This window comes from Chrysochloris asiatica, unplaced genomic scaffold (assembly GCF_000296735.1).
Source record: "Chrysochloris asiatica unplaced genomic scaffold, ChrAsi1.0 scaffold00016, whole genome shotgun sequence".
In the NCBI taxonomy this organism is placed as follows: Eukaryota; Metazoa; Chordata; class Mammalia; order Afrosoricida; family Chrysochloridae; genus Chrysochloris; species Chrysochloris asiatica.
Genome location: NW_006408534.1, coordinates 9,417,372 through 9,430,630, shown reverse-complemented (window position 1 = coordinate 9,430,630; position 13,259 = coordinate 9,417,372). Strand labels below are relative to the sequence as shown.

The following is a 13,259-nucleotide window of genomic DNA, read 5'->3' as shown; positions in this document are numbered from 1 at the left end:
TCTTCCTCTAGTCGAGTTCTGATCATCTAGCCATTGAAGCTAGGTCAGATGGGTACTATATGCAAGTTTGGGTGTTCGTGTGTGTCTCCCCTCACTTCATATCAGCTGGATGCTTCACTCTCAACTCCAGCCCTCCATGACTATGTCATTGTCCATGGCTCAAGTGTCCTCAGGTCTCACCACACATTGGATCAACCGCCCTTCCTCTTCTCTGTCTCATCTCCAGGTCAACGGGAGTCCATGAAACATGGTTGAACTCAGCCCATTTCTTCATTCCTGCCTTTCCCCCTCTTCCAATGTGGTCTCCTGGTGATTGGAAGCTTATGTGCCTGTTCATGTGTTCCTTTTGAGTTTCAGTCTCAGAGGGGGTTTGTCCTGAGGGAACTTGATTGCTTGCCTTGATGGCTTTAAACTATATTTTTAAATCTTTTCAGATGGTTTGCGCTTTTTTTTGTTTGTTTAAGAAAAAGAGATAATAGCTAATAAAAAGCACTTGTGCTGGACACTGTTTTGAGTACCTTGTTGTTGTTGTTAAGTGCTGTTGAGTCGATTCTAACCCATAGCGACCCTGTATAGGGTTTTCACGGAGCAGCTGGTGAGCTTGAACTCTACCGACCTTGCAGTTCAAATGACTTTGCAGTCTGATGCATTAATTCTCAGCGCCACACCAGAACTCCCTTTAAGTGCCTTTTGTTGTTCAGTGCTAGTGCTGTTGAGTAGGTTCTAACCCATAGCGACCCTGTATAGGGTTTCCAAGGAGCAGCTGGACCTTGCAGTTCAGACAGCTTTGCAGTCTGGCGCATTAATCCACAGCGCCACACCAGGACTCTACTTACAAGTGTTTAAAAACACAGAACCAAAAGACAAACCTGGTGCCGTTTAGTTGGTCTGACTCACAGCAACCCTAAAGGACAGAGTAGAACTGCTCCAACTATGTATTAACTCATTTGTTTCTCTATTGCAACCTGGTGAGTTGGGTACTATTTCACAGGTGAGGAAAGGAAGGCACAGAGGTCAATGGTGAATTGTGCAAGTGTCTCCAGTTCCTACATGGGGGGGAGTGTGTGCTCCTAACCATGACCCATGATTGTTAAGAGGCCCAGTGACTCTCTTCAAGGCCTCTATCCCACTGACCTGGATATAAAGTCCATGCTGAGTCACCACCAGTCAGCCTTCGGTGTTTTTATACTTGAGCACGTCTTCCTTTAATCACTGCAGCACTTAAAACTTAGAAGTTTTGTTTGTCTCCCAGTCATCAGAGCTGGGGTTTTTACATTTTTTTCTTTCTTTCTATGTTTGATTCCCCAGAGAGCATACTCTAGCATATGGCAGGCACAGTAAATATTGATCAAATCCACTGATTCCTACTTCAGTGCTTTTTATACTGTAATAGCTTTTTTTCTTCTCCTTTCTATTGTGAAGCCACTTTTTTCATTGTTTCTCTCTCTTTGTTTGTAGAACATCCTTTTTTTGTTTACTTTGGTTTTTGCCTTCCTCCTATTTGGTCTTCTTTAAGGTGGTTCATTTAAAAGCAGCCTCTCTTCCTTAAAAGAAACTGGGCTCTCTCTCTAAATGAACTGCTATCTCAATCCAGCTGTCTTCCTGTCATCTTCTGATTGTCTCATTCATCATCATCAAATACTATTAAGTGTCTTTTAGCACTTTGTGCTGTGTTAGGCGTTCTATAAGCAAATAAAACAGACACAGTCTCTGATTTTGTGGCATTTCTAATCTAAACTAGCGTTGGAGCTCTTTAAAGACACCACAGAGCTAAAAGATGGAAGAGTTTTTAACTAGGGACTGTATCAGGACTGTCTGAAGTGTGGTCAGGACAATCTGACCTTGCATCTCACTCTTCCTCAAGATTGCAGCAGGCCTTTGTTGTTGGGTTTTCCTTCCTTGCTTGGAAGGAGCCCTGGTGGCACTTTAGGATAAGCACTACACTGCTAACCATGAGGTCGACAGCACAAACTCAGCAGCCACTCCTCAGGAGGAAGATAGGCTGTCTATTCCTGTTAAGATTTACAGCTTCAGAAACCCCGTACAGGGAACCCACTTGAGGATAGTGGGTCTGCCTGAATGGCCATCTAGATCTGTCTATCTCTATTGAATGTTTATCTATCTGGATAACTTCATTTCTTGTGCTAATGTAGGACTAGAAACCAATCATTGCTAATTTAAAAGAAACTCTAAGAAAACTCCATCAGATCAAGTGTGAAATAATTTATATAATGTTGTTAAGTACCATTGAGTTAATTCCAACCCATAGAGACCCTGTATAGGGTTTCCAAGGAGTAGCTGGTGAGCTTGAACCACCAACCTTGCAGTCAAATGACTCTGCAGTCTAACGCATTAGCCCATAGTGCCACATCAGGGCTCCATTTACATGCTAGAATCCATATATATTGCCCAGGTGGTCTTCATTAGTATAGTACTCATTTTCTCACCACTAGATACTACTAATGAACCAATCCATTGAAATGATGTTCCTGTCAACTCTCCCTCACCGCTTGATTCACATATCTGTCCTGTGTCTCCTACCATAATCTCTGTGTCTGTCAGTCTATCCAGCCGTATTCTCTGTGTCTTTCAGTCTCTTGTTGGCTGATGTGTGTTGGATAACATGTAAAAATGATTCCTAGGAATATCAAGATGAAATTGCAAATACTGCAAGGGTTGCAGGGTCTCTCCACTGGGTTAAATCCGGCCATAGGAAACGATTGACAAATAAGGCTTTGCAGATTTAGATTAGCGCACGGTTGAAAGAAAACGAGGCTGTCAGCATTGACCTTTAAAAAAACACACACAAACATTTGAATATCAAAAAATAAAGAGAAACCTCTAGGGAAAATGACCTTTATGATTGTTTTAGACTCAAATATGAAATAAAGGATGTTGAATTGTTTTAACCATATGGCTTTATCAGAATAACGACACATATTTCATACATCAGCCCAATGTCTCTTTTCTTTTAAGAATTAGTGACATTTTCACAATTAGAATCAAACATTTGTTGAATACAAAATAAACTTATTTTCATATTTTTTAGTTCCACTTCTGAAGAAAAAAATGCCAAAGACATAAAAGTTAGATCTTTAGGTGCATTCACTTTTAGATATTAGTTGTTAGTATGAATTATTCTGATTGTTGCATCTCTCCCTCTACTGCATATGGGGTAGTTCCTCCATGCTCAATAAATGTTTGTTGAGTGAATGAAACAACAAATAGGAATCAGTAGTAGACCCGCAGTTGAGGGTCAGACTTAAATCTTAGGATCAGCTCTTTGTGATGACATGTGCATAATTTGTTTCCTTTATTCATAGAATAACAGATTCCCTGGATACTCTTTCAGAAATTTCATCAAATAAACAGAATCATTCTTATCCTGGTAAGATCACAGTTTTGTGTTCCTAATAATTATTCCTGATTTTATTTATATACTTTTTTTTTATTGTAAAGTATATATGCATATAAAAAGTTTGTAACATATATTTTACAGTTCATATAATCAATCATAAAGCAAACATCTGTTACCTGCCATCCAATTGAAGATGTTTCCCTGTACTGTCGCAACCCCTGAGTAAACCCTTTCTGGTCTGAGCTACTTTTGTCTTCATGTACTCCATCCTTCGATTATTGACTGCCTTGAATTGTTTTTATTATGCCTGTCTTTTCTTTATATTTTGATCACTAATATGTATGAATGGGGTTTCAAAAAGTTCATGGAAAAATGGAGTTAAAAGATAATGCACATGTTTATTAATTATACCTGGCTTTACTTTATACTTTGATCACCCACATATACAAAGGAGCATCAAAACGTTCTTGGAAAAGTGCCGTTATCTTTTAAACATTGCTAAGCCCCTTCATATGTGTCTCCATGATGAGTCTATGTTTGGTATTGCTTGTTGTTTGGGCATTCAATGATGATGGATATTTGGGTTATATCCCATGTTTTCCTACTAAAACTCTGGCACACATGCTCATGTACAAAGGGTTCTGTAGGTTCCAAGGCAGAAACTCTTGTCTTCTTCATGGGCAGTGCCAAACTTTCTAGTGCACGCTCCCAGCAACAGTGAGTGAGAAGTCTGTTGCCTCTCACCCCTCTAACACTGGCATTGCTAGTATAGAAGCTTTCTCCAATCTGGTGGGTAGAAATGGTATTCTCAGTTGCAAATGGATGTTTATGGGCCATACATATTTCCTCTTTTTATAAAGTATCTGTTCAAATTTCTTGACAATTTTCTATTGAGAAGTTTGCCTTCATCGTATTTATTTGTTGGTTTCTTTGTATAGTACAGATAGTAATCTTTTTTTAAATTTGCACTTCTGTAACTTGCCTTTAAAAATATTAATTACAGATGTATATATTTATATAACAAAAATTTGCCAATTTAACAATTTCAGAATGAGTCAGTGACAGTATCCATTTTCAAACGCTTTTCATCATTTAAGGAAAAACTGAGTGCCCCTCAATAAACCCCCACCCCCTTCTCCCTCATTCCCTGATAACCACTAATAAACTTTTCTCTCTCTGCAGTTGCCTATTCTCAATGTCGCAGGGAAGTGGGGTCACACAATATTTGCCCTTAGGTCTGATTAAATTTGCTCAGTACGCTTTCAAAATTCAGTCATGTGGTGGTGGTGGTAGTTATATGTTGTGGAGTCGGTTCTGATTCATAGTGACCCTGTATAGGGTTTCCAAGGCTGTAAATCTTTACAGGCAGAAAACCGCATCTTTCCTCCCGCAGAACAGCTGGTAGTTTCGAATTGCTGACCCTGAGATTAGCAGCCCAATTCATAATCACTATGCTACCAGAGCTCCTTTCAGTCATGTTGTTGTTGTTGTTGTTAAGTGCCATCGAGTCGGTTCCGACCCATAGCGACAGTCATGTTGTAGTATGTGTCAATTTCATTTCTCTTTATGGATGAATACTATACCATTGTATGGAAAGAAAGGCGCCCTGGTGGCACAGTGGGTTTAAACATTGAACTGCTGACTGAACCCACCAGCCACTCTAAGAGAGAAAGACAAAGCAGTTTGCTTGCATAAAGATCCACAGTCTCAGACACTATGGAGTGCTTCACTTTGTACTATAGGATCACTATAAGTCAAAATTGACTTGATGGCAGTGAATTTGTATTTGCATGTGTATATCCCATTTTGTTTATCCATTCATCTGGTGGCAACACTTGGGTTGTTTCCACCTTCTAGTTATTTAAATAATGTTATAGTGAGCATTAATGTGCACTGTATACTAGTTTTGGTCAGTTTTATGTGTTTCAGTATTTTTGCCCAGTTTGTAGCTTTTCATTTTACTTTGTGTGAGTATGTGTGTATGTGTAATCACACCTCAGTTCTCAAACTGATATCTATGCTCTTGAACACTTAAAGAGGTGGTTTTCTGCTACAGATTTGCCCAGTGTAATAGGTCATTTGAGTTCTTGACTTCTGTGAGAGTTGATTGTAGATCCAAGAACAGTGAAGTCTTTGACAACTTCAGTCTTTTCTCCACTTATCATGATGTTATTTATTGGCCCATTGGTGAGGATTTTTGTTTTCTTTACATCGGGGTGTAATCCCTACTGAAGGCACTGTGGTCTTTGATGTTCATGAATAAGTGTTTTAATTCCTTTTCACCTTCAGCAAGCAAGGTTGTATCATATACATAGCTAAGGCTATTGATGAGTCTTCTTCCAATCCTGATGGCACATTCTTCATATAATACAGCTTCTCGGTGTACCAATTGAATACATATGGTGAAAGAATATAGCTCTGGTGCACACCTTTCCTGATTTTAAACCATTCAGTATCCCCCTTGTTCTGTTAGAATGACTGCCTCTTGGTCAATGTACAGGTTCCTCTTGAACACAATCCAGTGTTCTGGAATATCCATTCTTTGCAATGTTATCCATAGCTTGTTATGATCCACACATTCAAGAACCTTTGCATAGTAAATAAAGCACAAGGAAACATCTTTCTGGTATTCTCTGCTTTCAGCCAAGATCCATTTGATGTCAGCAATGATAACCCTAGTTCCATCTCCTCTTGTAAATCTGGCTTGAGTTTCTCGCAGTTCCCTGTTGGTAAATTGTTACATCTATTTTTGAATTATTTTCAGTAAAATTTTATTTGTATGTGATGCTGATGATACTGTTGGATGATTTACACATTCTGTTGGATCACCTTTTTTTGGAATGGGCACAAATACGTATCTCTTCCAATTGGCTGGAAAGGTACTTTCTTCCAGATTTCTGATCATAGATGAATGTGTGCCACCAGAACTGCATTGGTTTGTTGAAAGATTTTAATTTGTATTCCATCTGTTCCTGGAGTCTTGTTCTTTGCCAATGCCTTCAGTGCAGTTTGGACCTCTTCCTTTAGTACCATCTGTTCTTTATCATATGCTAGTTCTTGAAGTGGTTGAACATGGACTATTTCTTTTGGTCCAGTGACTCTGTGTATTCCTTTTATCTTCTTTTGATGCTTTTTGCATAATTTTGCCCATGTTGTTGTTGTTAGGTGCCATAGAGTCAGTACCGATTCATAGCGACTTTGTGCACAGCAGAACGAAACACTGCCTGATCCTGGGCCAACCTCACTACTGTTGCCACACTTGAGTCCATCAATGCTGCCACTTGGCCAGTCCATCTCATTGAGGGTCTTCCTCTTTTTCTCTGGCCCTCCACCTTAACACACATGATATCCTTCTCCAGTTGCTGGTACCTCCTGACAATATATCCAAAGTATGAGAGATGAAGTTTGGCCATCTTGGCCTCCTCCCAAGGAGCACTCTAGCTGCACTTCTTCCAACATAGATACGTTCTTTTGGCAGCCCATGGCACTTTCAGTATTCTCCTCCAACACCATAACTCAAAAGCATCAATTCTTCTACGGTCTTCCTTATTAACTGTCCAGCTTTCGAATGCATATGAGGTTATTGAAAATACCATGGCTTGGGTCAGGTGCACCTTAGTCCTCGAGCTGACATCTTTGCTCCAACACTTTAGAAAGGTCTTGTGCAGCAGATTTGCCTAATGCAATAGTCGTCTGATTTCTTGACTGCTGCTTGCGTGAGTGTTGATAGTTGATCCAAGAAGAATGAAGTCCTTGACAACTTCAGTCTTTTCTCCCTTGATAAGAATGTTGTTTATTGGTCCAGTGGTGAGGATTTTTGTTTTCTTTATATTGAGATGTAATCCATACCAAAAGCTGTGCTCTTTGATCTTTATCAGTAAATGTTTTAAGTCCTCTTCACTTTCAGCAAGCAAGGTTGTATCATCTGCATATCGCAGGTTGTTTATGAGTCTTCCTCCAATCCTGATGCCACATTTTTCTTCATAAAACCCAGCTTTTCAGATTATTTGTTCAGCATACAGGTTGAATACATATGGTGAAAGAATACAACCTTGTCACACACTTTTCTTAATTTTAACCATTCAGTGTTCCCATGATTCTCTTCGAACAACTTCCTCTTGGTCCATGTACAGATTCCTCATGAGCAGAATTAAGTGTTCCGGAATACTCATACTTCACAATGTTGTCCATAACTTGTCATGATCCACACAATTGAAAGCCTTTTCGTAGTCAATAAAGCACAGGTAAATATCTTTCTGATATTGTCTGCTTTCAGCCAAGATCCATCAGGCATCAGCAGTGATATCCCTCGTTCCATGGCCTCTTTACAGGAGCAAAAAGCTTCATCTTTCTCCCACAGAACGGCTGGTAGTTTCAAACTGCTGACCTTGAGGTTAGCACCTCAGTTCGTAACAACTATATTACCAGAGCTCCTTTGGAAACCCTATACAGGGTTACTATTAGTCAGAATTAACTCAATGACACTTAACAACAACAAGATATGTATTTAATGTTAGCTTTATCAGTGTGTGGTTCAGTTTTACTTGATTTTCAAGAAATTTTTTTAACAGTTTTTAAAGACAGAATGCCGTTTGGAATTTTTTTTTTTAGGAGGAGAGAATCAGTGGGTCATTATAATTTTTACTTATTTTGGGTGTAGGTAGGGATAGGTAGGAGTAAGAAGTGAGAGCACAATGGCTAAGTCTAGGCTAGGCCTAGTGCTTCATTAATGTTAGTATTATGGTTAGGACTAGGATAGGGGTTGAGCCTCGGCCTAGGAGGGTAAGGTTTGTTGTCTTTTTTAGGATTACAGTTAGGTTTTATTTTTATTTATATTTTCTTGAAATATATGTGATTTCCTTTTCATTTGAAAGTTCTATAACTATATTATGCCCTCTTTTTACTGGATTTTTTGTTGTTGCAGCTGTACCTCTGGTTCTCTATTTTCAGTCTGTTTTTCTTTGAATACTTCCATATCTGGTTTGAGTCTAGGTGATATTGTCATATATGTTAGTTTCAGATTGTTGTCTGCAGTTGTTGGTTTTTTGTCTAAAGAATCCCCTGTAGTATTTTTTGTAAGGTTGGTCTGGTTTGTACAAATACGTTTGATTTCTGTTTAACTGAAAATGAGCTAATTTCTCCATTATATTTGATGGGACAATTTTGTTGGATATATAATCCTTGGTTGGCAGTGTTTTTGTTTCAGAGTATTATATATATTATTCCATTGTAATCTTGTCTGCGTGGTTTTTGCTGAGAAGTCAGAGTTTAGTTTTATTAGTTTTCTGTTGTAGGTAACTTTCTTTTTTTTTTTTTGAGCTGCTTGTATGATTTTTTCCTGGTGTTTGGTTTTGAAAAGTTTGATTATAGTATATCTTTGTGTTTTTCTTTTGGATCTGTCTTGTTGGGAGTTTGTTCAACTTCTTGAATGCTTATTTTCTTTCTTTCATGATGTTAGGGCAGTTTTCTTCCAACAGCTCTTGGGCAGTAGTCTTTATGGGTTTTTTTGTTTTTTTTTTCCTTGTCTCTTCTTGTTCTGGAATTGCAATCACATTCTTCTTGATAGTGTTCCACATAAATCTTAGGATTTCTCTGGATGTTTTGTTCTTTTCTCCGATTGTTCCTCTAGCAGGTGATTTTTTCTTCAAGCTCAGTAATTTGGCCTTCCATTGCTCCAATGCTACGTCTTTGCCCTTTCAGTGTATAATCTATTTCTAAAGTCTTAGTGTTAATCTTTTGGCTTTTTGAATGCTGTTTTTGTCTGGTTCCCATTTTTTCATTTATTTTGTCAGTTTGTTTCATGAATTCTTCTAAAGTTTTGTCAATTTTTCCTTGATTCCATCTGTAGTTTCCTCTATCATCCTGTCAATCTGTTTTAAGTTGCCTAATTAGCATTCTTAAAATTCCTTATCAGGCACTTCTGGTACCATTTCTAGTTTTATATATTTTGACTCTGTATTTTGGTTACTTGTTTGAGGCATTCTGTCTTGTTCATATAATCTGGAATTGTCTGTTTGCTCTGAGACATGGTATTGCATTTGTATTTAATTGATAATTGTGTATTGGTATGTTCTCAGGCACTCACCTCCTGTCTCCCGGATGTGGTAGAGACTGGAAGTGTGAACACAGGTAGTTCCCTGTTCATCATAATTCAGGGTGAGTTCAGGTGACTCCAGAAGCAATGTGCTATGCTTGGCAGAACAGAGGCTGTGTAGGAGGGGCTAGGTTGGCAAGGGCAGGGACTTACCCCAAGCTACCAGGAAGGCATGGGAACAAGGAAGAACTGGACCCCGATGCTACCAACCTCCAGCTACATCCTGTACCTGCAGGCTGTGATATCAACAGCCACCTGCAAAAGCCCAAGATGGTCAAGCCATTCCATGCCAGCCCACAGTCCATCGGTTTTTCTTCTCTCAGTTTCCTCTTCCAGTTGGCACTTAATCCACCTCTCTGCCCTATCCTCTGATGCTCGGAGTTCTAGGATCACCATCTGTATCTATTTCACTTGGTCTCCCATGTTTTTGTTGCAGATAGTCAGCTCAGTGCCATCTTGCCTGGCTCCCAAGAAATCTTAAAACAAAATCTCCAAAGTAACATTAAAGCCGTAACTGATATATGTATGGGCATAGTTTGATGAGAAAGGTATAGAGCCTGTTAGATTTTAGATAAAAGTTTGTCAAGAAATCTAAACTGTAATTATTTTCTGTAGATATGCTTCCCTTTTTGCTTTCTATTTCTGAAGAAACATTTGACGTATTAGCATGTGCCCAGAAAAAAGTGACCAGGTTTAACATTTAATAAAGACTGTATATTTGTGATATTTTTATTCTTCTAACACCAACTTTCATATTTATAGGTTTTAGGAGAAGTTTCAGTACAACTTCTGCTTCTTCCCAAAAAGAGATTAATAGAAGAAATGCTTTTGCCAAGTGAGTATTAAGAAGATTTAGAAAAACGTATTTCAAGATGAACGTGACTGGGGATTCTGTGAAAGAAGAAAAGAGGGATTTTGTATCTTTTACATTGCTTGGTAGATATTTAACATTAGGAGAAAAGGTGTGATTGAATGTATTGAGAAGAATGCTTCCTCCCTCCTTTGCAAGCTCAATTAAAAATGTCACAAATCACTAAAAATAGTGTAGCGTACATATTTTCTCTTTGAAGATTAGAAGTTAACATCGTTAGTAAAGGTTGACATGTTTGCATTTTGTGTTATCCTATAGGAAGGATTGATTTAAAAGCCTTCATTTAAATTATAGTCAGATTTAATATTGCCAGTAATACCAAGAATGACTAAATAAATGGAAAGATGTTCCATGTTTGTGGATTGGAACACTAGTAGCAGGGGTACTATTTCCTCCTCAGCCCCGAGTCTGACATACCTTCAATACCTTGATTGATGCTGCCCTGGCCTCAGCTGCCCTGGACACCCAGGGCCCACTGGGCAGCCTTTGTCCTTATCAGCCCCTATCAAGTTCCCTCCTCCTCTGGTCTGTCTAGCATCTTTGGGGAGACTGTACCTGCTCCTCCCTCCCAAACAGGAATATGAGCTTTCTTCCAACATGTACATCAGTTAGGGATTCCATCAGGGACCTCTTGTTCATTACTGCCAGACATGCATCATTAATGTGCAAAATAGTAGGGTTTTTTTATTCTCATAAGTACAAAATATTATAAGCTAGTCATGAGGAGTAAGTGTATACTGCTTAAGAAATTGTTTTGTTAGTTTCATTCTTGTTTTTGTTGAATGGCCCTTCCCCCTTTTCATTTCAATTTATTTTCCCCAGACTTGCTTTACTGCTACCCTTGGTTTCCTGAAACTTTTTGAAAACTTTTAACTTTTAGACGACTATCCGACTCTTTTGGACTTACTGGGTCAAGGAGTCCGTTTTTAAAAAACCCTTTCAATTCATCTATTGAGACTTGGTGTGGTATTGTAGGATTAACACTGGACTGGTAACTGTAAGGTCAACAGTTCAAACCCACCCACCCGCCACTGTCAGATACCCTGTACAGGGACACTTGGAGTCTGAACTGGCTCAATGGCACTAACAACAATTCATCAGTTAATAGTGCTCTGGGAAGAAAAGGCCAGCTGAATAGGGAAGTTCACAACTTGCTTACTGAAGAGTGGGGCCCTGGAAGCCATGAGCAATTAGACCTCAAGTGCTAGAACTGGCCGATCAATTGAACATTGTTGTAGTTGTATAAGTGCCCTGTAGTCGTTTGGTTATGACTCACAGCGACCTGTATAAAATTTCCAAGGAGCAGCTGGTGAGGTTAAAGCACTAGCCTTGCAGTTCAAACCAACCTTGTGGCTGAGTGCTTACTCTACACCACTGCATCAGGTAGGTAGTTTATACAGTTGTTTGACATGAAATGATTGGGAGGCATCACAAAGATAAGAAACTTCCTTTGAGAACATTAATTTGTCCTAAGAGACTGTTCATTGACTGTTTAGAAGCCTTGGATAGGGTTGTTTTTTTTTTTGGCCTTCCTCAAGGCTGTCATCAATTTTTAGATTTTTGAGCTTAGTCTCTACTTTAGTAGCTGAAAGACTTTGAGGGCAGTAACTGTATGTTCCAGTTTACTGGATATATTCAGGAGTTCTTAGGCAATATGGAAGATACTGCTAAGAAGAGACAACCAGGATAACAAGGGAAGGAGACAAAAATTTGAGCCACTGGAATGACATAACAGGTATGAATATGTACCAGATAATCTGTTGGCATGAGGAAAAAAATAGCAGGAATTTACTTATTTTCTATAAAATAAAAAATTAAGCCGTGGCATGGTGGGTTAATGCACTGGGCTGCAAAGTTGGTTTGAACCTCAAAGTTGTCGGTGGTTCAAGCTCACCAGCTGTTCCTTGGAAACATCCTATACAGGGTCACTACGAGTTGGAATCAACTCGACGGCACTTAACAACAACTGCTCATGCAGCTCATATAGATCTGTTGTAAATAAAATACATATGCTTATCTTTTTTAAGCCTTTTCCTCATATAATGTATTATGAGCATTAATACTTTTTCTCAGTGTGATTTCTGCAATGTTATGACATAATAGTAAATGTAGAAAACCAGAATCATAATTTAATATCTGTGCCAGACTTTAAAAATATGAACCTTATCTGAGGTGTGCTGTGCTATCTCTTCTCTTCCCCACCTCTCTCTAGATCTGTATGTGTGTATGTGTAAGATCAGATAAAGAACGGATTCCTTTGTTTATATGTGTCATCATAGTGCTTTTTCTTTTTTCAATTTATGTTTAACACTTTAATTTTGAATTTATGTATGCATGTATATATGTATATACATATAATACATACATACATACATATATGGGTGGTGGTGGTGGTGTGCCGTGGAGTTGGTTCTGACTCATAGCGACCCTGTACTGGGTTTCTGAGGCTGTAAATCTTTACAGGAGCAGAAAGCCTCCTCTTCCTCTCGCAGAACAGCTGGTAGTTTCGAACTGCTAACCTTGCGGTTCACAGCCCGATTTGTAACCACTATGCTACCAGAGTTCCTATATATATACTGCAAGGTTGGTCGTTCAAGCTCACCAGCTGCTCCTCAGAAACCCTATTCAGGGTCGCTATGGGTCAGAACCGACTCGATGGCTCTTAACAACAATAACTATATCTGTCTATTGATCGATCGATCGATCTGTATGTCGTTAAATGCTGTCGAGTCAGTTCCAACATGTACAGAATTTCCGAGACTGTAAATCTTTTATGGAGCAAAATGCCTGTCCTTTCTCCTGTGGAGCAACTGGTAGATTTGGATTGATCACCTGTGGTTAGCAGCCCAACTCATAATCCTCTATGCTATCAGGGCTCCATATATACGTATGTATAAGTAAATATACACACACACTATATATATATATATATATAT

General features: G+C 38.8%; 1 protein-coding gene across 1 annotated transcript in view; it reads left to right on the top strand.

The window, feature by feature from the left end:
* The window catches only part of CLIP4 (CAP-GLY domain containing linker protein family, member 4), a 69,461-nt gene that overhangs the window by 52,855 nt on the left and 3,347 nt on the right, over positions 1-13,259 (top strand). The window contains exons 11-12 of the mRNA XM_006835281.1: positions 3,324-3,388; positions 10,215-10,287. Coding sequence (XP_006835344.1) covers positions 3,324-3,388; positions 10,215-10,287 — 138 coding nt within the window. The remainder of the gene's footprint in view (positions 1-3,323; positions 3,389-10,214; positions 10,288-13,259) is intronic.